Raw genomic sequence first — 24,482 nt, 5'->3', positions numbered from 1 at the left:
GGATCAGAATAGTTCCTCCACCTCTGCTATTATTATACTTTCTATATGCTCAGTGATGCTTTCATGTGCATATAATAGTTTAATGCTGTAGCTGGTTAAGTTGGTGCTAATATTAACTTCTTTTATCACAAATGTTTCACAGCAAGTCATAAAATGAAGACATTACAACATTTTTATCTTTTACAGTTTGTCTTCCAGCCTGAAAACATCTCAGTGTTTGTGGTTGCAGCTTTCTGCTGTTTGATAGCAGCAGAGTCTGTTTCTTTTACTGCCAACATGACAGAAGAAGAAGAAGAAGATCAGTTTTAGTTGGACAGTAGAGAATCAAGTCAATCAGATAAGAACAGCTGATAAAATGTCAAGCCCCAATGTGTCCCACCATAGAAGAAGTAAGAGTCAATTTAAACCTGTTAATGAGGGAAAAAGGAAAAACTACAGTCAAAAATGAAGTCAGTAAATACATTGAAGGAAATTATTCAGAATATGTGAAGTATACAGATGCATCTAAAACATTGGGCAATAGAGTACACTGTAAAAAAAAAAAAAATTGTAAAAAAAAATGGTAAAAAGTCTGGCTGGCTGCAAAAGTTGCCAAACACTTACTGTCAAATAACAGTAAAAAATCTTTGGTTATCCTACAGAGATTTATTTTAAAAATACAGATATTTACTTTGGACATGGGTCTACATTTTTACAGTCCAAACATTATAAAATAAAAAGAAAATCTCATATCTATAAAACATTGCTAGAATGTTAAACAAGTGTATAAATCTGCACAAAAAATGAAAAAGATTGCAGAACTACCTTAAAATGACCTAATTTAAATGAAGACTCTTGTTTTCATACAGTAATCTTTGGTAAATTCATAGGATTATTCAATCCATCCACAAGAACTCCCCATCAAAGTACAGATTTCTGGATGTAAAACACAGAAAAATTACGTAAAATTAGTTCATAGAAATATGAACGTATATTCAGACTATACAATATATATCTAAAAACCATCCATCCATCCATCCATCCATCCATCCATCCATCCAACCATCCGTCCATCCATCCATCCATTCATCCATCCATTCATCCATCTAACCATCCATCCATCCAACCATCCATCCATCCATCCATCTATCCATCCATCCATCCATCCAACCATCCATCCATCCATCCATCCATTCATCCATCTAACCATCCATCCATCCAACCATCCATCCATCCATCCATCCATCCATCCATTCATCCATCTAACCATCCATCCAACCATCCATCCATCCATCCATCCATCCATCTAACCATCCATCCATCCATCCATCCATCCATCCATCCATTCATCCATCTAACCATCCATCCATCCATCCATCCATCCATCCATCCATCCATCCATCCATCCATCCATCCATTCATCCATTCATCCATCTAACCATCCATCCAACCATCCATCCATCCATCCATCCATCCATCCATCCATCCATCCATCCATCCATCCATCTAACCATCCATCCATCCATCCATCTAACCATCCATCCATCCATCCATCCATCCATCCATCCATCCATCCATCCATCCATCCATCCATCTAACCATCCATCCATCCATCCATCTAACCATCCATCCATCCATCCATCCATCCATCCAACTATCCATCCAACCAACCATCCATCCATACATCCATCCAACCATCCATCCATCCATCCAACCATCCATCCAACCAACCATCCATCCATACATCCATCCAACCATCCATCCATCCATCCATCCATCCATCCATCCATCCATCCATCCAACCATCCATCCAACCATCCATCCATCCAACCATCCATCCAACCATCCATCCATCCATCCAACCATCCATCCAACCATCCATACACTGACTATTTTCAGTGCAGGTCGGTGTCTGTAAGTTAAGTTATCAAAGATGCTTTTAGTGAGAATCATACCTGTCCTTCCTTGTACAGGTGAACACTGACACCTGGTGGCTTATTTCATGAACTACACGTTAATTTTAAGTAGCAGAAGGATTCACTTGCGGCTGCAAACAACAGCTCACACAACGTTTACATGACTTTCAGACAGAAGCAAAAATGTATTTTCTGTTATTTCATAATTTTGCATATTATATATCTGCACATATCTGAACTCTGAAAGTACAGTCTACTGTTATAGTTTTATAAAATTATATGTTTACTAGAATCAAAATTATTGCAGTTTAATCTGCTCATAAATGTGGATAAAGTTCATTTCAACACCTTTATAAAACTGAATGGACTTAAAATCAGGAAAATATCACATTTACTTGCTTGCACATTAAAAACTACAGTTCATGTACAAAAAGACACTCACATGTGTAATGAATTTAAAGTAAAGCAACGCGTGTGCAGGAGAGACAGGAAGGTCGACACTGACACAAAGACCTGCCAACAACATTCAAACAGCACAGAAACAAAGAGACAGAAACTGTAGAACAAGACGTGAGCCGATAAACAGCTTTATTCCTTTTTTATTGTATTTTTAGCAGGAAATAACAGCAGAGCATGTAGAACATTACCAGCCGTGGGCCTGACTCAGTTTAATAACAATACAAAACAATACAGCCAGGTAATAAAAGATAACAAGTTAGATAAAGAATATTCTTCATATATGGGCTGAAACAAACCTATTTTTAAGATTGTCAGTAAAAGAACAGGTTGCAGCTTTTACCAAAATAACAAGAGTAAACTAATATTACATGTATACAGACAAGTTACACAGAATTCAGAGGGAACAATAAGGTTGATTATTGAGACTCTCATAATACCTCTGTACTTTTATTGTAGTAGGATTTTACATGCAGGACTTTTACTTGTAATGGAGTATTTTTACTGAAGTAAAGGATCAGAATAGTTCCTCCACCTCTGCTATTATTATACTTTCTATATGCTCAGTGATGCTTTCATGTGCATATAATAGTTTAATGCTGTAGCTGGTTAAGTTGGTGCTAATATTAACTTCTTTTATCACAAATGTTTCACAGCAAGTCATAAAATGAAGACATTACAACATTTTTATCTTTTACAGTTTGTCTTCCAGCCTGAAAACATCTCAGTGTTTGTGGTTGCAGCTTTCTGCTGTTTGATAGCAGCAGAGTCTGTTTCTTTTACTGCCAACATGACAGAAGAAGAAGAAGAAGATCAGTTTTAGTTGGACAGTAGAGAATCAAGTCAATCAGATAAGAACAGCTGATAAAATGTCAAGCCCCAATGTGTCCCACCATAGAAGAAGTAAGAGTCAATTTAAACCTGTTAATGAGGGAAAAAGGAAAAACTACAGTCAAAAATGAAGTCAGTAAATACATTGAAGGAAATTATTCAGAATATGTGAAGTATACAGATGCATCTAAAACATTGGGCAATAGAGTACACTGTAAAAAAAAAAAAAATTGTAAAAAAAAATGGTAAAAAGTCTGGCTGGCTGCAAAAGTTGCCAAACACTTACTGTCAAATAACAGTAAAAAATCTTTGGTTATCCTACAGAGATTTATTTTAAAAATACAGATATTTACTTTGGACATGGGTCTACATTTTTACAGTCCAAACATTATAAAATAAAAAGAAAATCTCATATCTATAAAACATTGCTAGAATGTTAAACAAGTGTATAAATCTGCACAAAAAATGAAAAAGATTGCAGAACTACCTTAAAATGACCTAATTTAAATGAAGACTCTTGTTTTCATACAGTAATCTTTGGTAAATTCATAGGATTATTCAATCCATCCACAAGAACTCCCCATCAAAGTACAGATTTCTGGATGTAAAACACAGAAAAATTACGTAAAATTAGTTCATAGAAATATGAACGTATATTCAGACTATACAATATATATCTAAAAAACACAGCAGTAGAGTGGACAAAAGAGTCATTAAGTTTCATTCAGCGTATTCTGCTCATTCATCATTCACCACAGTTGGATCACTCATTCAGTATACAGCAGGTTTAAATGTTAAGTGTGTTCATAATGGAAAAGTGACAAAATTTACTTATTTTTTGATTTATTTTTGTGTGTGCTATTGATGGATAATATTCTCCCACAATGCAATGCACAAAACAAATTGAGGGAGCTACAAAAAATATCCCTCTGAAGAAGAGTGTCAGATGGATATATTGGATAGTTGCTTGTAATTACTTTCAGATAATGTTTTTATAAGGTAATGATTATTAAAATTATGTTTTTGTAAGCCATTTTCGCATGTTCCTATTTTTTTGTACAGTATCAAACCAATATTTTTACCAGGAATTTACTGTAAATAGATGAGATAATCACATACAATTAAAGCCTAAAGCTCTCAAGATACTATTAATGGGTGTTAATGGAGGATAATTTGAATATAATTTTACATAATTTTTTTGTGTTTTACATCCAGAAATTTGTGCTTTGATGGGGCGGTCTTAAGGATAAATTGGATAATTCTATGAATTTACAAAAGAATATTGTATAAAACAAGCCATTATATAAATTAGGTAATTTTAAGGTATTTCTGCAATGTTTTTCTTTTTTTGTGCACTTTTATACATTTATTTAGCATTCTAGCAATATTTTATATATTTTTTGTTTTTATTTTACAACAGTTGGACTGTAAAAATGCAGATAATGTCTACAGTAAATATCTGTATTTTAAAAAAAAATCTTTGTAGAATAACTAAAGGTTTTTTTACCGTTATTTGACGGTAAGTGTTTTTTTACTTTTTTAACTTTTTAAACTTTATTTTACATCATATTTAGGTAAAAAAAAAAACAGAAAGTTGCCTTAATTTTACATTCAGTAATAGGATGTGTATTATTTGTATTTTTACATAGAATTCAATGTAACGTAACATTCAAGACCATTAAGTAATTGAAAAATCCTGTTAAAAAACTATAATATTTCATTATATTAATTTACAGATTACAGCCTTTATTTTATGGTGAATATTTTTAATAAAAATAAAGATAATTTACTGTGTTTTTATGGCATTTACACTTAATGTAGAAAAAACAAAAAAAGTAAAATAATACAGTAAATTTCTGTGATATAACTTTTTTTTTTTTTTTTTACAGTGTAGGGATCATGTTTATCAGTCCAGAATTAAACGTAATGTCAGATAAAAGTGTTGTTGATGACTCAGCAGTGTATACTGGTGAACTGTCAGCTGTTCTACTGGCTCTGAGCTGGATAGAAGAAGTCAAACCAGTTAAAGATTTGATAAGTTCTGATTCCAGCAGTGAAATGAAATTCTTGTGGATTCCTGCAAATATTGGATGGAAATGAGCTGACAGATAAATACGCCAACGGAGCAACAAGAAAAAGAGAAAAAAGTAAAATATAGCAAGACTGGGGTTAAAAGTCTAATAAAATCAGAAATTAAAAATAAATGTCAGGAAGAGTCGGACAAAGGAGATAAGAGACGATACTACAACAGCATTTAAAGAAAAGGAGGAGAAACGAGAGGAGGACATTATATCTACATCTATGAGCTAAATGTGGAATTAAATCTATAAATAATATTGATAAATAAACCTGATAAGTACAAGAACAGATCCGATCAAAACATCCACAAACGATGACAACGATCAACGAGGGAATGAAGGATTTCGAACAGCGGTTAGTTTCACAAGCAGGTCAAACATAACGACGCCCTGATGGCAACAGAGAACATGACCAGAAGAAGAAATACTCGCTGCTTTCTGGATTTTAACAAGCTGTTCAGGCTGTTTCTGTCTTTCACTGTGAGGCTGTGAAACAGGCTGATAAAAGACAAACTCAGGAAACTCTCAGTAAAAGACTGATAAAGGCGACAGAGGATGACCAGACGGACAGAAAAGGAATTTAGTTTGTGGAGAAGAAGAACTCTCTGAAGAAGAAGAAGAAGTAGAAGAAGAAGAAGAAGAAGAAGAAGAAGAAGAAGTAGAAGAAGAAGAAGAAGAAGAAGTAGAAGAAGAAGAAGAAGCAGAAGAAGAAGACGTTATTTACAGAACTCATCGCGGAACATGTGAAACTATACAAACTGTAATTCATTTTCTCCATCACACCGGGTTTAAGGATGTAGTTGTAGAGATGACCTGTGGAGGGCAGCAGTCCGCCTCTGCTGCGTCTAGTCTGCTGCAAAAATCAGCAGAAGAAGAAGAAGTTGTGTTTATTTCTCGCTGCTAGCGGCTGCAGCAGCTGAAGAGGAATTTGGGGTTTTTGGAGGAGAATTTGTGGACTCGGTTTCAAACTGACGCGTGATTTCCTGTTTTCACGGATCGACTCGGGAGTAAATACGGTAAAAAACAATAAACAGAACACCTCTGTCACGGCTTGTTTGGGCTCGTTTTGGTAAAAAAAAAAAAAAAAAAAGTGCAGGAAATAAAGCCGAAACTGTGTCTATGGCTCATAATAACTGAGCGACAGTTTGAGTTTTATCTAGAAATTTCCTGCTGCAGGATTCATTTAAAGCGTTTGCTTCGCATTTACAGCTTTATATGAAGCTTTTTCGGTGACACATTATGAGCAGGACTCATATACTTAAACAATGCTTCATTAAAGCCTGAGTCATGATGATTTCCTGCATGAATTAATGCGGAATGTGTCATGAATTCCTGTTGTTCACCATTAACAAACGATAAAGTCACTGTGACTTTTATGTGATTCGTTAACACACATAGATGAACGGAAACAGCGACTTCATACATTAATTGATATGCGACCTAAGTGGCTGAATATCAGTGATAATAAAGGACATTTTATAACCATTTGATCAGCTTCTATAAAGCTGCTTTTTTCTCTCTTATAAACTGGTAGTCAGATGCAAACAGTCTTTATGTCCTGTTTGCGTGAGATAGATGAACCTGACGAACCGTTAGATGAACCGTTACTGATAAATGAAGTAACGGAAATTTTAACTTCCGTAATTTTCCTTAACTGATGATCTGTTGTGTAAACTGATCACATAAAGTCACAGTGACTTCGTGACACATCATGCAGGAAGTCATCCTGACTTTAGTGAAGTATTATTTAAGTATGTTTTTTACCTGATTATAAAGTGTGACTGCTTGTTCTGCCTCTGGCGTCTTTAAAGCTTTCAGACATTCCTGGTCCAGGTCAGCAGGTCACGTGAGGTCACGGCTCAGTTTTCTGTCTGTGTGTGTGTGTGTGTGTGTGTGTGTGTGTGTGTGTGTGTGTGTGTGTGTGTGTGTGTGTTTCCGGGTTCAGGAGCGCTGGTCCAGTTTAATGTCAGTGATCTTCAAACTGTTTCAGATCTGAAGCTCAGTAAAAGACAGCGGAGACGGATTCATGGTGACGTTTATAAAGAGAGATTTCATCTATAATGTGGAATAATGTTAAAACTCCTCAGCATCAGCATCCTGAACTGCAAGTCATGCAGTGACTTTGCATCTTTTGTGGAACATCATGAGTCAAAAATATGAAAAATTTCCCCCAAATATCAGTTTCATCACAAGTTAAACTTTTCCGAATCGTTTCTTAAGTCTGACTCACAAGTATTTATTTATTTATTGATGTATTTAGTCATCCTTAACATTCATCTGTGAGTTAACTTTCATATTGGACCGGAAACAACTAATGATTAAATTCATCATTGATTCATTGTTTTATGTAGAGACTCTTCTATCTCTTCTATCAGCAACAAGCAACAAACCCAAAACAGATTTGATTCGATTTGATAAACTTTATTTAAAAAAACAGAGAATAATTACTATTTTTGCTTGAATGAGTTAAATGATTAGTTGATTATCATAAAATTTTTGCTCACTAATCTATTTGATTGATTAGCTCATTATTGGATACGAGGACTTTTACTGTCATCGCACTGCAGTTACATTTATACAGTAAGACGACATGAAAGAAGTATTTCAGTGTAAGAATTCAAAATATAAGGTTTAAAAATGATCAAATAAATAGTGTGCAAGGTGGAGGTCAGTAGTAGTTCATCCTCTGTACAGGTGTGTGATCGTCCTGGTGGACGGGGGGGGGGGGGGGGTCACGTCCCCCCAGTATTAATAATTGACACAACATCAGATTCCTTCAGAAGCTGCTTGATGTGTATCATTCACAGAAAACCTGCTGCGTCTCGTTCATGTTCAGTGAACAGTGAACACAGCAGCTGTGAGCGCGGTGCCAAAGCTTTGGCTCCATCCTGTAGGTCCCTGTAGGGCCGCCGCTGCATATTTCTGCTCCTCAAAGCTGCTGTTTTACTGTAACAGAGTGGAAGTTAACGTGGAGCGACAGGCGGAGAAATACGCTGCTGTGGATGTTTTACAGGCAGTAAAACTAGTTTGTTGTATTTTGCTTCTTTTATTTCTCTGATATTTCACATCTGTAACATAATCGACTGAACCAGGATACAGATGTTAATGTGACTCATGCAGGTCTGAGACGTGTCGTTCAGGTGAATGTATCCAGAAATACATCTGATCTGTCTGACTGTGTGTCTGTGTGTGTGTGTCTGTCTGTGTGTGTGTGTGTCTGTCTGACTGTGTGTGTGTGTCTGTCTGTGTGTGTGTGTGTGTGTGTGTGTCTGTCTGTGTGTGTGTGTGTGTGTGTGTCTGACTGTCTGTGTGTGTGTGTGTGTGTGTGTGTCTGACTGTCTGTGTCTGTGTGTGTGTGTGTGTGTGTGTGTGTGTCTGACTGTCTGTGTCTGTGTGTGTGTGTGTCTGACTGTCTGTGTCTGTGTGTGTGTGTGTCTGTCTGACTGTGTGTGTGTGTGTCTGTCTGACTGTGTGTGTGTGTGTGTCTGTGTGTGTGTGTGTCTGACTGTCTGTGTCTGTGTGTGTGTGTCTGTCTGTGTCTGTGTCTGTGTGTGTGTGTCTATGTGTGTGTGTCTCTGTGTGTGTGTGTGTCTGTGTGTGTGTGTGTGTGTGTGTGTGTGTGTGTGTGTGTAGGCTGGATGGCTGCCTGCTGGTGGTTGTTGATCCTCTTCACTTCCTCCTCGGCTCACAATGACTTCTTCACCTCCATCGGTCAGTAAATCCAGTTTTCACATCTTCTGTTGATTCACTCGTTCATTCACTCTGCTGAGTCAACGTGTCAGACTGAAGTTTCACAAACATGAGAGATTAAAGGGTCACTTCCCATAAATTAGAAAAAGCTGCTTTATTCACCTTCATTCAGACGTCTAATTATAGAAAAGTAATGATGGTTTGTATATTTCAGATATGGAGACGTGTCATTAATGAAAACCTCTGGACATAAAGTCAAAGAATTATAACATTTATGTTTACATTTTTAGTTTATAATATTATTGATATATACAACATGATGACATGTCTGCAGAGGCTTTTATTCAACTCGTCCTACATATCATACATAATGATTTAAATGAAGTCAATTTAAAACAAGCAAAAACACCCAGAGGTCAAAGGGTCAAATAAGAAAATAATCTTGAAAGTAACCAATAATAAAACTAATCATTAGTAACAGCATTAGAGGAGAGAATGATTATTAGAATTTGGGTGAACTGAACCTTTAATGAGTCTTTTGAAGTCAACAGCTCAGTGTGTGTGTGTGTGTGTGTGTGTGTCTCCAGGTCACATGACTGACCTGCTGTTCACAGAGAAGGACCTGGTCTCCTCCCTGAAGGACTACATCCAAGCAGAGGAGCGCAAACTGGAGCAGATCAAAAAGTACGAAACCAGTCAGACGTCAGACAACAGGACCAGTAAAAGACCAGTAAAAGATCTTCAAACCAGTGAATCAAATGATTCACGTCGTCACAGGAGAAACGTTTATTCACTTTATTCTGACTTCAGGATGTTTTACTATTAGATGCAAATAAAATCAACAAAAATGTGGAAATGAAGACGATGACGACCTCAAACCCTCACACCGCAACAAACCCATGTGGCGTAGGTTGCTATGGCAACAGGCACACATGTCACACAGTGTAAAGGTTAAAAAAATGTGGAGGGAAAAATACGCAGCTATCCCAGTGAGGTTCAGCTGCAGCAGAACTCAACCAGAAGCAGATGGATGATCTTTCGTGCGTGTGCGTGTGTGCGTGCGTGTGTGTGTGTGTGTGTGTGTCCAGGTGGGCTGATAAACTGGACGTCCTCTCGGCGGCTGCCACTCAGGACCCGGAGGGTTTCCTGGGACACCCGGTGAATGCCTTCAAACTGATGAAGAGACTCAACACAGAGTGGGGGGAGCTGGAGAGCCTGGTGCTCACCGACATGTCTGATGGTACACACACACACACACACACACACACACACAGTTTGATTACGATATTCATAAAAATGACAGATTGAGTAGGACGAAGGCTGAAGGTGAGGAAGACTCAGAGATCCTCCTCCTCCTCCTCCTTGGAGTCGTAACTCAAAGGTGAACGCAGACATTCAGTGTGACTTTCACCTCTGATGTCATCATCAATAAACCTCCGTCACCCTGCAGGAGCTGCCTGAGAGGTTTCCATCAGTTCATCCTCCACATCAGTGTTATCAGCTGGATGAGTGTTGATTATTATTATTATTATTATTATTATTATTATTATTATTATGGTTTATTTTATACATGTAAGAGCATTTTAATGCTGATTTTTAGATACTTTGGGTAAATTAATAGTAAGAATACTGCATCATATTATATAAATGCATCATATGTTTTGTTTTGTTTTTAATAATAGCGACAATTTAAATAACAGAATATTCAAATATCTTCTGTAAAACCATCTGAAGAGTAATTATGTGTGGAATGAATGAATGCACTTTAAAATACAAGGACGTCGCTTTAAATGTCATCATCATCTTCATCATCATCATCATCATCACACACACACACGCTAACACAGTCTGAACGGCCGTGTTCTTCTTCTTCTGTGGTGTTTCAGTGTTCATCTCCAACCTCACCATCCAGAGGCAGCACTTCCCCAACGACGACGACCAGACCGGAGCCGCCAAAGCGCTGATGAGGCTGCAGGACACGTACCAGCTGGACACCGGCGTCATGTCCAGCGGACAGCTGCCGGGTCAGCAGCACGTCTCTCTCTCTGCCTTCTTTACATTAGTCAGGAAGTGACTTTATTCGCTACATATGTTAGTACATATGTTAGACGAGTTTTCTCCCCCCCCCCTCTCTCTCTCTCGTCCGCTCAGGCACTTCCTCGGCCGCCTCCCTCCACAGCGCCATGATGGCGGACGACTGCTACGACCTCGGGAAGGTGGCGTACTCGGAGGCCGACTACTACCACACGGAGCTGTGGATGACTCAGGCCCTGAAGCAGCTGGACCAGGGAGAGACGTCCGGCAGCGTGGACGCCGTCACCGTCCTGGACTACCTGAGCTACTCCGTCTACCAGCAGGGGGAGCTGGAGAGAGCGCTGGACTTCACCAGGAGGCTGCTGGAGCTCGGTGGGTCAGATCGTCGCTACGGGATCCTGACTGGGACAAAAGTCCCGCCGTATATTACTGTCCAGTTAAATCAACTTACAGAAAATGTCAGAAAATGGTGAAAAATGTTGATCAGTGTTTCCAAGGCGACGTGTTCACGTGTCTTGTTTTGTCCTCCAGTCAAAGATCTTCAGTTTATTGTCATAAAGAAACCAGAAGCTGCTTCTTCTTCTTCTTCTTCTTCTTAAAAGTGAGCCAAAATGATTCATCAATTATCAAAATAGTTGGCCGATAATCGATTGATCCACCTGAAGTCAAATTAATTGATTGAGCACGTTTAACAACAAAAGCAGTCGACCAGAGTGCTTCACAGAGAAATTTAAGATACATTTAAATAATAAAAACATAACAAAAATACAGTTAAAGACGACGGCGTCACTGTCTGATTATTTATCATTCTTCAACAATAAGATTAGAAAACGATGCTCTCAGTAAATTATAAATAAATAAATAATATTAAGATATAAAAGACCCTGTAGAAACATTTGACCTGTGATGAAGTTCAGTTTTAGTCCGCTCTCTCTCTCTCTCTCTCTCTCTCTCTCTCTCTCTCTCTCTGCGGGCGTCCAAACGTTTATCTCTGAACCTGAACCGGTCGCGACTCTGCAGCTCCTAAATATCAAAAAAGTTCATAAGATGCTTTTTACTCCTCGTGTCACTCTGAGGATGTTTTAGCCAGTTAGAAGCTTTGATATCAGGATGAATTTACTCCCCTCGACCTTCCCGCCTCGCTGACCTGGCGTTCTGCTTGTGTGTTGGCGGTCAGACCCGGCCCACCAGCGAGCCAACGGGAACCTGAAGTACTTCGAGTACCAGCTGGAGAAACAGAAGAAGGCGGAGGAGACGGAGGAGGAGGAGGAGGCCGGCGGGAGGAAGAGGAGGGAAACCCGAGATCAACCTGACGATTACCTGCCGGAGAGGAAGAAATACGAGCGTCTGTGTCGAGGCGAAGGCATCAGGATGGTGAGCAGAGAGGAAAACACGCACACACACACGCGCGCACAGACACACATGCGCACACACACGTGCACACACACACGCACACAGACATAAACACGCACACACACACACACGCACACAGACATAAACACACGCACACACACACGCATGCACACACGTGCGCACACACACACACACACATGCACGCACGCACACACACATACACACACATGCACACACACACACACGCATGCACGCACACACACGCATGCACGCACGCACACATACACACACATGCACACACACGCGCGCACACAAACACACACACACGCGCGCGCACACACACGCACACGCATGCACACACACACGCACATGCATGCACACGCACGCACACACACATACACACACATGCACACACACGCACACGCATGCACACACACACACGCACATGCATGCACACACAAACACGCACACACGCATGCACGCACACGTGCGCACACAAACACACGCGCACACACACGCACACGCATGCACATACACACGCGCACACACACACACACACACACACACGCATGCACACACACACATGCACGCACACACACATGCGCACACACACACACACACACACACACACCTGTTAGATAAACATCTCTGCTGCGTCTCTCTGTCAGACTCCTCGCAGGCAGAGCCGCCTCTTCTGCCGTTACTACGACAACAACCGCCACCCGAGGTACGTGATCGGTCCGGTGAGGCAGGAGGACGAGTGGGACCGCCCCCGCATCGTCCGCTATCATGACATCGTGACGGACAGAGAGATGGAGAAGGTCAAAGAGCTCGCCAAACCCAGGGTGAGTCTGCTGTCTGCCGCGCTCCGCTCGCACTCTGACAAACACACCAAACATCTTCAGATTTCACTCACAGTTTAGTGCAAACTGTAAAAAACTGTTTCCATCCACCAGTTTTTATTTATTTTTCAACGTGGACATAAAAAAAAAAACTCGGTGGAAAGACTGAAAATTGAAAAAAAACCCATCTTTTTAAAAAGTGTTTCCTGTTGTCTGAGGTGTAAACGATGACGTCATCAATCATGTGACCTAAGAGCTAAAAACATCAGATCTGTGTGGAGCGATGATGATGAGGAGACTGTAACCTTCCTCACATCAATACACGAAACTAACAGAAACGTCATATTTCCATCACGTTTGACTCTTTTTAATGACGTCGTTTCTTCTTCTGCGACGGTTTAACGTTTACTACACCTCCACCTGCAGCTCGACAGGGAAACACTGAAACACAAAGAGGGAATTTGAAGCTTCACACAGACTTTTAAATGCATTGAAAGCACATTTGAAGGATCTTTTTAACATCCAGTATGAACAGACACCTGACTGCTGGTGATAAAACGGTGAACTCGTCCTTTAAGGCTGGAATTATGTTTCTTCAAAAGGTGAACGTCTCTGCGCAGAGGGGTGTTATGGGTAATCTCAACAATCCACTGTGTCCTTTTTATGTCAAACGATCTGATTTATGATCCAACTTCCTGTTTTGAAGGCGGCTTCACAACATAAAATATAAAAAGTAAATCGTGTTCATGTCGAGCGCCGCCGCCGCCGCCACCTGGAGAAACATGTTCCAGCCTTGAGAATGTTTACTGAGATAAACTGTAAAACAACAACAACAACAACAACAACAAAAGGTTGAGATGTCTTCAGGCTCTGCAGACACAGTTGACCACAGGTTTGTGCCTCTCATGTCGTCTTCTAACAGCTGGACAGATGCTCCTCTTCTTCACATTCATGTATGAGAAACTACTGAAATAGAAAATGACATAAATATTATTAGATACACTGCTAATTAAACCGTTTCCATCAAGCATCAGGATAAAATACATTTATCTTCTTTGTATTTTGCTAAATTATGTCGTATTTATTAGTTTAGTGTTGTTTCCTTTTTGTTTCTGATGAATCTAAAATTGACCAAGTTTAATTTTTTACTGTATTCAAAACTTTCTTTACTTTCAATTCATTTCTCGGCCGATTGTTTAGTCGATGAAATGTTTAAAAAATGTTAAGATATTGAACTGAAAAGTCATTTATGACAAAATCAAACAACAAATCTTCACATTTGAGAAGCTGGAACCATCAAATATTTGGTCTTTTTCCTTAAAAAAAACGACTGAAACTCTTCATCGATTATCAGAATCGTTGCGTCTTTTTAAAGGAAAGCTGTAAATTCTCAGATGTTGTCACACGACCGTCTTGAGTTTCAAAGATCAGCAGGCGTTTATCTCTCAGGAAAACAATAAAGTCTGACCTGAGAGGCACAAACCGCGGCGACAGCTTGACGTCTGTGAGTGTTGATGCGTGTGGGAGCGTCGGGGAGTCGTGTGTGTCTCCCCTGTAACTGTCGGACCGATTGGCTCCACAGCTGCGTCGAGCCACCATCTCCAACCCCGTAACCGGTGTACTGGAGACGGCCCACTACCGCATCAGCAAGAGGTAAGAGCTGTCCGAGCAGGGAGACAGCCGTCTCACCCTCCTGCTCTCCCCCCGTCTGCATCCCCTCCTCCTCCTCCTCCTCCTCCTCTTCCTCCTCCTCCTCTTCCTCCTCCTCCTCCTCCAGCAGCGGCTGCTGTCCTGACAAGAGCAGAAACATCAACAGCAGCGAATAATAAACCACCAGTCAGCAGTTTTATTGTCATAGAAAAGCTTTTTTTTTTTTACACATTCGTTAACAGATTTCTTTCTTTCAACTTTTAAAAACATTTTATGCTTTTTCTCACAATTTAGAGAAGCAGTTTGGGAGATCTGGTTCTCTCCTGAGTTTAAAAATGCATCATGTTTGCTCAGTTTTTCTACTGCAGGAAACCTAAACTGGCTGCTAAAAATTAAAAACTACATCTACCAGCTCCGCTAAAGCTCACTGATCAACACGCGGAGTTACGACCTGCATTACAGACAAACCTGTCAGAGACGTTTGTGTCTTTAAACACGACTGTTAAATTATTGAGGAAAACTAACATGAACGTATCTCCTGTCTGATGTGAAGGTGTCTCCAGCTGCCGGTCGGCCGTCTGTCGTCGCGCCGCTCAAGAGCGAAACATCAGGATTTAACGGATGTTTATGAATGAATAGACGTGATGCAGCAGATTATGGCGTCAGTTTGTTGTTGGAGCAACATAAAAAAGTTCAAACTGGAACATGTTTAGTTTGTAGATTCAAACTTATATTAATGACAATTGATGACTGTATTTTCAACATATAACTGCTGCTACAGGACAGATTTCTTGTCTAAAACTAGAAACGCAGAAGTAGTCGGCGGATGGATACGCTGTTGTTTATCAAGAAATAGTTCCAGCACATAACTTGAGTTTTTACATTCAGTTTGTAAACAGTTGAAAGAATCAAGATACAACATGTGAATTAGTGATCTTCACAGGTGCTGGCAGGTATATTATTTAATTTGAGGCCAGCAGGCTAGCAGTCCCCCCCCCCCCCGCTTCTAGTCTGCATGCTAAACTAAGCTAAACTAAGCTAAGCTAACCACATCCTCAAACTCACTCTGGGAAAGATGCAAAGAAGGGAATATTTCCCAAAACATTGAACTATTCCTATGATGTTTTTTACTTAATTAACATGAATTTAATGCAGATTTAATTGTTCAAGGAGTCAAAATTCAAAGATTGTTTATCCTCGACTGACCTGCGATCATAATCCGTCCATCTTCTAGTTTTTATTAGACAGAAGCAGCAAAACATTTTGAGATTGAATGAAATAATCAGTTAAAGAAGGATTATTGCCGCTGCAGACACTCACTGACTTTTATTAGAGAAAGAAAACAGCTTATTTATTGCTAAAGAACATTCAACAGATTAAAGGTTATTTTATTAATCACATCGATGTCTTTGTCATAGACTGTATAAAAATATGGACGTAGTTACCGTGACGTCACCCGTCGGTTTCTGAAGAGCGGTTTTGAAGCTCAAAGTGAGCCACTCCGGCCGTCGCCATCTTGGCAGTGCGTGACGCTGCCTAACTCCCAGCCAATCAAAAATGGGCAAAGAGGCGGGGCCGAACGGCTGAAACAAGCCACCTAGCGGCTGGCGGAGCTGTCACTCAAAGCAGCCATGTCCTGCATTATGCAGAACTTTACAGCTTAATAAAATGTAAACATGTGAGTTATAAAAAAATTCACCCCCCGTACAGTTGTCATGAAAGAGGAAATTAGCTTTAGAGACCAAACCCGTTGTTTGTACCAGACTGTAAACATGTTTATTTCTGCTGTAAAGTTGGACATTTTAACATGGGGGTCTATGGGGATTGACTCACTTTTGGAGCTTCAAGTGGTCGTTCAAGGAACTGCAGTTTTTGGCTTCATTTTACAGCCATTATGAACCATTATTGATAAATCTATGAGCAGTCCCGACCTGAGTCAGCAATCTGTTGCATTTAATTATATATTTTACACATTTCTGTTCATGCTGATGCTTGAAGGGAAACACTAAACAAAGCTGCTGTCAGCATTTCTGCTCCTGTCAAGAATAAAGCAGCTTCTGTTCTCCGTACGAGGGAGGAAAAAAGGATGTGACTCGTTATCTCTTCTTTACTTTTGTCGCGGAGGCAGCAGGAGAATCCAGCGTGTTCAGCTTCATGTCTCTGCTGGATCAGATTTAACCACCTGAGATCTTTTTTTTTTTTTTTTTTTTTTAATTTAAGACAAGATGTCGATGCAGAGTTTGAACTTCCTGTCGTGAAAGCTCCTGCTGCTTCTGTGACTGCAGCGTCTCTGTGTCAGCTGGTGACATGCTCTCTCTCTCTCCTCTCTCTCTCTCTCTCTCTGTAATATAATGTGATTGGTGAGCTAGCTAAGACGTGCCACGGTGCATGACCCTCAGACAGGCAAACTGACCACGGCGCATTACAGAGTCTCCAAGAGGTAAGAGCTGGACGCAGCGTCACACTGCGGCAGTGCGTCACTTGACCTCCGCTCACTGCTTTATTTATTGATAACTTTATTTTTGTTCAAGTTTCTTTATTGTTACATCTCGTTAAGTATGAGAGAGTAAAAATCTCAAGTTGACATACATGTGTTAACTTTGTATTTAATTATCAGGTAAAACTAATAGATAAATAGTAAAAATAGATGGATAAACTGTCTGAATAGAGATCTAAAAGTAATGATAATTGTTCAGAAAGAGAAACCATTCAAAGCAGGAACAGTAAGAAGCTTAAACTAAATCCATCCACCTTCATATCATTAATATTTAATTAGTAAAATCAGATCAGATGAAGACATTTGGAACATGTTGGTGTGCTGTGTGGATGTTTAGGAACCACTAATGACAGACTTGTATCATCATGTGAACCACATGTAGCCTCAGTCTGACTTCTTATGAAGATGAGTTGAAGGTTTTGACTCTGTGTTGATTTGAGGAAGCTGCTGTTGAACTGAGGTGATTATAACGAGTCTTATAGTCAGCCTGCATCTTTCTCTCTGCTCCCCGCCGCTCGTCCCGCTCTGCTCTTCAATGACTCGACTCTCCAGCGTTAATGTGTTTTGTAGATGTTCAGACACTCAGTGAAACCGTCTCCTCTTCCTCTTCCTCTTCCTCTTCCTCTCAGCGCCTGGCTCGGAGCGTATGAACATCCAGTGGTGGATCAGATCAACCAGAGGATCGAGGACATCACCGGCCTGGACGTCGCCACCGCCGAAGACCTGCAGGTGTTAAACCTCATGTCCTCGTCTGAGACGCTTCGGTTTCCTCGTTTATGAAATGATGAAACTGAGACTTGATGAACATTTAGATTTTAACAAAAACTTGAGTAGAGAAGAAGAAACAAAGTTGTTACATGATGATTTCACATTGAGTCATTTTCTAAAGAATCTGCGAGTGTCAACGTAGATGTTAACTGGTTATTGTGTGTTTGTTTGTATGTAATGAACTGTGTGTGTGTGTGTCTGTGTGTGCAGGTGGCTAACTATGGCGTCGGAGGACAGTACGAACCACACTTTGATTTCGGACGGGTAAATAAACGCATCAGTTAGAGAAACTTTAGCAGCAGCAGGTTGTTTGTATCTCTGCTTTATTAACTCACATAGTTTTAAACATAATAAACGTGATTATTATTACAAACATGAACAGAATCAAGGAACCTTTAATTAACAAGCATTTCATAATAGAAAAAAAACACTAATTTAACTATAAGATGAAACAGTTTTACTGTGGCTTTATATTTATTGATTGACAGCAACATGATATTTAATATAACATGTAAACCTTCAGTGTGGAACTTAACCTGGACGTGACTCCAGGTCTATGAGGACGTGTGAGAGTCGATCCTTGTTGCTGCTGCTGGATTAATAGTTCTGAGTGTCACAATCACTGTGAAATGTACGGTGGCCCTGAAGTGCACATCACAATGACAAATAACAAAACACAACAGCAAAAGCTGCTTTGTGTTTGTGTTTTGTTATTTGTCGTTGTGATGTGCACTTCAGGGCCACCGTAGAAATGACTCATCTCACTATTACAATTAGTGTGTGAACTCGTTATCGTTAGAAAGTGAAAGTAACAGACGTTCATTTATATGTAAACGTCACAAACTCTGAACTCAGACCGAACACTGTCCACATACTTTTGGCCACATGATGTAAATCACTGACATAGGTTTGTTTTTATTTTCCCGCCTCATCAGCATGTTCAACCTAAAGCACTTCCTGTTTATTGTAACCTTCACTCTGTTGTTGTTGTTGTTGCAGAAAGACGAACCGGACGCGTTTGAAGAGTTGGGGACAGGAAACAGAATCGCCACCTGGCTGCTTTACGTCAGTAATCAGCAGTAATTTATGTTATTATGTAATTAATCACTCAGCTGGACTCAGGAGGGTTAAACTGTGTCCTTCATGCTGCAGATGAGCGACGTGCAGGCAGGCGGCGCCACAGTCTTCACTGATATAGGAGCGTCTGTCTGGCCCAAAAAGGTACAGTTCACCTATTTTAAAAAAAGTCGTCTGTTTATTGTTTGTATGGAATTAATACACATGGTGGTATTGATCACGTAAGATCACGTGATCAAACTCGGAGGAATGTTTTTGCTTGCAGGTGATAGACTGATCCTTCCTGTGGTTTAGTTTAAAACAGTCAAATGCAGTAAAAGAGTCTCGTTCAACAGCACTAAAATACCCGACAAACGTCTGTTCACCCTCAAATATCATAATAATAATAATAATAATAATAATAATAATAATAATCCTGTTTAACTGGTTTACATACAAACTACTATCAGCACTAAAAACCAGTCCAACCAGCAGCTGTGGACCACTGGTGTGGTCCAGGCAGCCGCTGACAGACAGAAACAGTCATCATCACGTCTTACATCATGAAATGAACAAAATAAAACATATAGATGTTTGTTTTTGTTCATAATGCAACTTTTGTCATTATAAATCCATAAAATCTTGTTTATTATTTACTCAACTTTTCTTTCTTTATGAATTTTCTTTCTATTTATTATTTATTTATAGTTTTTTGTTTGTTTGTTTTCTCTCATTTGTAAAGATCAGTTGTAAATAAAATGAAAATATTAAATTCAGTCAAATCAGTGTTGAGTCATAAACTTTCTACTAAAGTTATAAAAATCAGCTGTTCTGTTTATTAATGTTTGTTAATTTCTTATTGAAACGTGTAATGTTTTTATATTTGCTTGATATGAATAAAATGTAAAAGTATTTAAGAAGATAAACAATAGTTCATTTATTAAAAAGATGCAAAAATAATCACATAAATAAATAGAACAAACTCATTTTTCACTAATTTAACTTAATTTAAAATATGTTTTATTAATATTATTCATATCTAACCCTAACAACGCATAAAAAACAAATAAAAATAATCATATAAATAAATATAACAAGTTCTTTTTCTTTTTTGATATATATATATATATATATATATACATATATATATATATATAATAAGTATATTAATTAATTAGTATAAAACAAATAAAAGTTTTATTTATTATTTGTTATTTGATCTGTCGTGTCGAGTGAAAGCTTTGTGAACAGACTGTAGTTTGTAGTTTGTTGTGAACAGACTGTAGTTTCAGTGTTGCGTGTCTGTGTGTCACCAGGGGACGGCGGTGTTCTGGTACAACCTGTTCCCCAGCGGAGACGGAGACTACCGGACCCGACACGCCGCCTGTCCCGTTCTAGTCGGCAACAAGTGGGGTGAGTCCAGAAACACGACAGTCAGACCGGATCAGTTGTAGGACATCAAATGAACTGGATGGAAATAAAATGACGGCGTCATGTAGAATCAGGATATCGACCCAAACTGGTAAAGATAAAAAAAATATTTCTGCCCGTCGATCGCGGTTTTTAGGGGCGTTTTTGCCCCCCCGCTGATTCCCAACGCTGCACTGGATCCATTAAAGCAGGAATCAAATCACCAGTTCTGATTGTTGGTGGAGCGACTAACTCATTAACTAACTAATAACTATCACTAACTAGTTATTTCAGTAACTCAAACTAAATAAATATATATAATAATAAATAACTCATTCATTAACTGACTCAGATTTTTTCGTCCGAAATCGTTGCACGTTAAAAAACAAACACGTCGATCACGTTTACACACCGACTCTGGAAGTTTCGTCCGTCGTTAAAGTTCTCGCAGCAGATTCGAGCCTGTACACAGCAGTTTGACCGCTCGGATCCACCGTACACGCAAACAACAGCCTGATACTATCAGCTGTTATACACACTGATCACAACTATTGATCATCATCTGGTCTGTATGTTGCAGCGTTTTGAGGCTGATCACAGGTGATCAGTGTGTATAACAGTTGATGGTATCAGGCTGTTGTTTGCGTGTACGGTGGATCCGAGCGGTCAAACTGCTCTGTACAGGCTCGAATCTGCTGCGAGAACTTTAACAATGGACGAAACTTTCGGCATCAGTGAGTAAACGTGATCGATGTGTTTGTTTTTTAACGTGCGACAATTTCGGATGAAAAACACGGACTTGGTGTGCAAAGAGTCTGTAACTCACTAACCCTGAACTCAGATGATGTTGATAATGAACTCCTGTGTGTCTCTGCAGTATCTAACAAGTGGCTCCATGAACGAGGGCAGGAGTTCAGGAGACGCTGCGGCCTCCAGGAGTCTGACTGACCTCCTCTTCCTCCTCCTTCATCCCAGACGTCTTCCTCCCTTTCTTCTCCAGCCGTCAGCCTCCCCGCAGGCTGCTGAGTCAGCACGTGTGTGTGTGTGTGTGTGTGTGTGTGTGTGTGTGTGTGAGTCTTTAGATCTGTAGCACAACTCTGACGCAGATACTTTCAAATATTTACATATTAATGTCACAACATAATTATTTAAACGCACACGTATCCGTCGATGTATCAGCTGATCTGACGTGTTGAAGTCTGTCGGTGGTTTCAAACACTCCGTTCTGTCACACTCTCAATATATTTTGGGATTGTTACCATGACGACTGCTGCAGCGTCAACATAAAGCCGCCTCTTAACGTTTCTTGTAGCAGCTGCTCTTTTACACTGTATCAGTCGACGCTTCGGTCCACACTGAAATATTTCAACAACTATGTGATCGGTTGCTGTGAAACTTTGTGCAGACGTTGATGAAGATGAATCCTACTGACTTCCTCCTCTGTCGCCACCAGCAGGTCAAAACCTTCATTACTGTTACCGTAAATCTCAGCTTCTGTTTGACGGATCGGAACAAAGTTTGGTTCAGACGTTCATGAGTCTGAGCAGCATCAGCTGCTCGGATGTTTTTACACTGAATTCTTTGATAAAATGTGATTTTTTTTTTTTATTTATGGATTACAAAACAAAATCCAGGAGGGAAAACATGTAAAAGTGCAAAACACTTATTTCCAACATGGTCCCGAGATGTGAAAAAACAAAGAAACATAAAAAAAAACTAAAGAATAAAATCCTAAAAGACGCTGAACGCAGGAGCTGAATGTATGAAGTGAAAGTATAAATGTTGTTTGTTTTACTCTGAACTGTTTGTTTGCTGTGATGTGAATGAAGCTGCACTTTGTCCCTTTTAAATAAACAAATAAACAAACGAAGCCATTTGTATGTAGAGCTGCAGAAATCAGACGATGACTCATAAAGAAGTGAATTCTTTGATCTTTGGGTTTTAAGTCGGACGTTTTTAACAGTTTTTACATTTTTTTTTTTTATAAACCAAAATGATTTTTCTATGAATAAAAAAGTGATCAGAAGATTAATCGATATTGACATCAGAGATATTAACCTTCAGCTGTGAGATCATATTATTATTAACGGCTCTGTGTGTGAAACATCTTTATCATCTTATATCAGCAGATGTTCAAACATTCAGTTTACTGTTTCATTCTGTTTAACATCAAACACGTCAAACGAAACCACCTGAGAAACACAGCAGCCAAATCTCCCAGTTTAAGAAGCTGCTTGGAAACTGATCTATAAATGTATTGATGATGGATTATTAGTCACTGGTGTTGTTGTTTTTGTTGTTGCTGCTCCTCACAGCACCAGCTGGACCAGCGTGATGGTTTTAATGTTACACGGCTTGTTGTGTCACCTGACCTCAGATCAGAGGTCACACTCCAACTACTGCCCCCCCCCCCTCCCAGTCTGACTGCTCACACCCCTCCAATCCACCAATACACTCCATCTGTGTGTGTGTGTGTGTGTGTGTGTGTGTGTGTGTGTGTGTTCAGGCTATTTCAGCCTGGAGGTCATTCCCTCCCTGCAGGGACGAGCAGATAAACAAACTGACATTTAAAGGAGGTGCGTCATGTTCACCTCCTCATGTTTCCTTTATTCAAACAGTCCAGCAGCGATCCGGTGAAACGTGAACGAGAAGCACGAGAGCAGATATCTTTAAATCAGCTTCGATGAATCTCTCCGACTGATTCACTCGTGATCAGTGTGAAAACGTGTCGCTCATCATAATTGCTGCTGCGATGACATTTAATCACTGAAAGCTCTTCAATAAAAATGTGTTCACTGATTCACCCAACCAGGGAGCAGATATGATGAGACAGAATATAAATATATAATAATACAAATTCTGTGATCAATAAAATTCATCCACAAACAAGCAAACAACAACAACAACAACAAACAAACATGAAGTTGTGAACCAGCAGCTCATCGCTCTTTTAAATCACACAGGAAGTATTATTTTATATTTCTGGTGAAACGTTTTTATTTTATTCTTCACTGTGACTCGAGCTGCGTTTCCTGCTGCTGACGGTTTTCAGCTCCATGTGATTTATTATTTATATGGATGCTATAAATAGCTGCAGAGCTGCGTGTGTGTTTGTGTGTGTGATGACAGCTGATCTGCTGTAACACAAACAGTGACTCTGCATTTCTTCCCTCCCGAGCAGGCAGCAGGTTGAAAACAGCTGATCGAGGTCGTCTTCGTGCGTTTATGTTTAATTATGGGAGTGAAAAGATTAAAAATAAAACAGATCCGTGTGAGCTTTATGAACCTGACGAGGAGAACGTGTCACATATGCATCAAATACAAAAAAGACTGAACTAATGAGACAAAATCAATGAATAAGAAACCAGGAATGAACAAAAGTGAAGAAGCTTTAAGTTATTACAGACAGTCTGTAATTGTGTGTTTATGTTTTTATATGAATGAGGATAAATGGATCATCTGACATCAGTTTTATGCGTCTCCTCGCGTCGGCGTTTACAGGATCAGAAACAGCAGCGAGAAAAGCCTTAAAAGTAACCAATCAGATGTAAAAACAGTAAAGAAAACAGTGAAATATAGAAATGACGTCACTGAACCTGCTTCTCAACATCTAAAACCGAAGCTGTTAAAGTAAAGTAACGATCCGTTCATGGTGTAACTGCTGGTTCGTCCTCTGAGCTGCTGCTGCTGCAGTTTGCTGCTTGTAACATTTGTTTTATTGCAAAGAAATGTGTGAGCCGTAACAATAAATGTAACGACGTTTTAAAGACGTTTGATGATGTGAAACGTGATTCTAATCAGAGTAAATAAAGAATTAAACGCTGCTGCGACAGAAAGCTCTGATGTCAACAGTTTGGTGTTGTTGATCCAGGTCTCACTGCTCTGTTGTGATGGAAGAAACTGTCATTTAGTTTCATTCCTG

The 24,482-nt window shown here is 39.5% G+C and overlaps 2 protein-coding genes across 4 annotated transcripts in view; one reads left to right on the top strand and one right to left on the bottom strand.

Annotated features, from left to right (window-relative positions):
- The window catches only part of LOC122971137 (microfibril-associated glycoprotein 4-like), a 750,976-nt gene that overhangs the window by 279,063 nt on the left and 447,431 nt on the right, over nucleotides 1-24,482 (bottom strand). The gene's annotated exons all lie outside the window — the stretch shown is intronic.
- LOC122971125 (prolyl 4-hydroxylase subunit alpha-1-like) lies at nucleotides 6,159-22,491 on the top strand. Of its 3 annotated transcripts, XM_044337648.1 has the most exons (16): nucleotides 6,159-6,276; nucleotides 8,894-8,971; nucleotides 9,538-9,634; nucleotides 10,039-10,190; nucleotides 10,837-10,974; nucleotides 11,102-11,356; nucleotides 12,162-12,358; nucleotides 13,006-13,182; nucleotides 14,762-14,832; nucleotides 17,204-17,269; nucleotides 17,956-18,055; nucleotides 18,305-18,358; nucleotides 19,094-19,159; nucleotides 19,247-19,315; nucleotides 20,467-20,563; nucleotides 21,438-22,491. In XM_044337648.1, the coding sequence occupies exons 2-16, from the start codon at nucleotides 8,899-8,901 to the stop codon at nucleotides 21,506-21,508; spliced, it is 1,683 nt and encodes a 560-aa protein (XP_044193583.1). In that variant the 5' UTR covers nucleotides 6,159-6,276; nucleotides 8,894-8,898; the 3' UTR covers nucleotides 21,509-22,491. The 3 variants fall into 3 exon arrangements, with proteins under 3 accessions (XP_044193583.1, XP_044193581.1, XP_044193582.1); XM_044337646.1 differs by lacking the exon at nucleotides 14,762-14,832 and having other exon boundaries at nucleotides 6,160-6,276; nucleotides 17,199-17,269; XM_044337647.1 differs by lacking the exon at nucleotides 17,204-17,269 and having other exon boundaries at nucleotides 6,160-6,276.

This window comes from Thunnus albacares, chromosome 20 (assembly GCF_914725855.1).
Source record: "Thunnus albacares chromosome 20, fThuAlb1.1, whole genome shotgun sequence".
NCBI classification, from domain to species: Eukaryota; Metazoa; Chordata; class Actinopteri; order Scombriformes; family Scombridae; genus Thunnus; species Thunnus albacares.
Note: the sequence above shows the minus strand (reverse complement) of the source record. Positions and strands in the feature narration are given on the sequence as shown.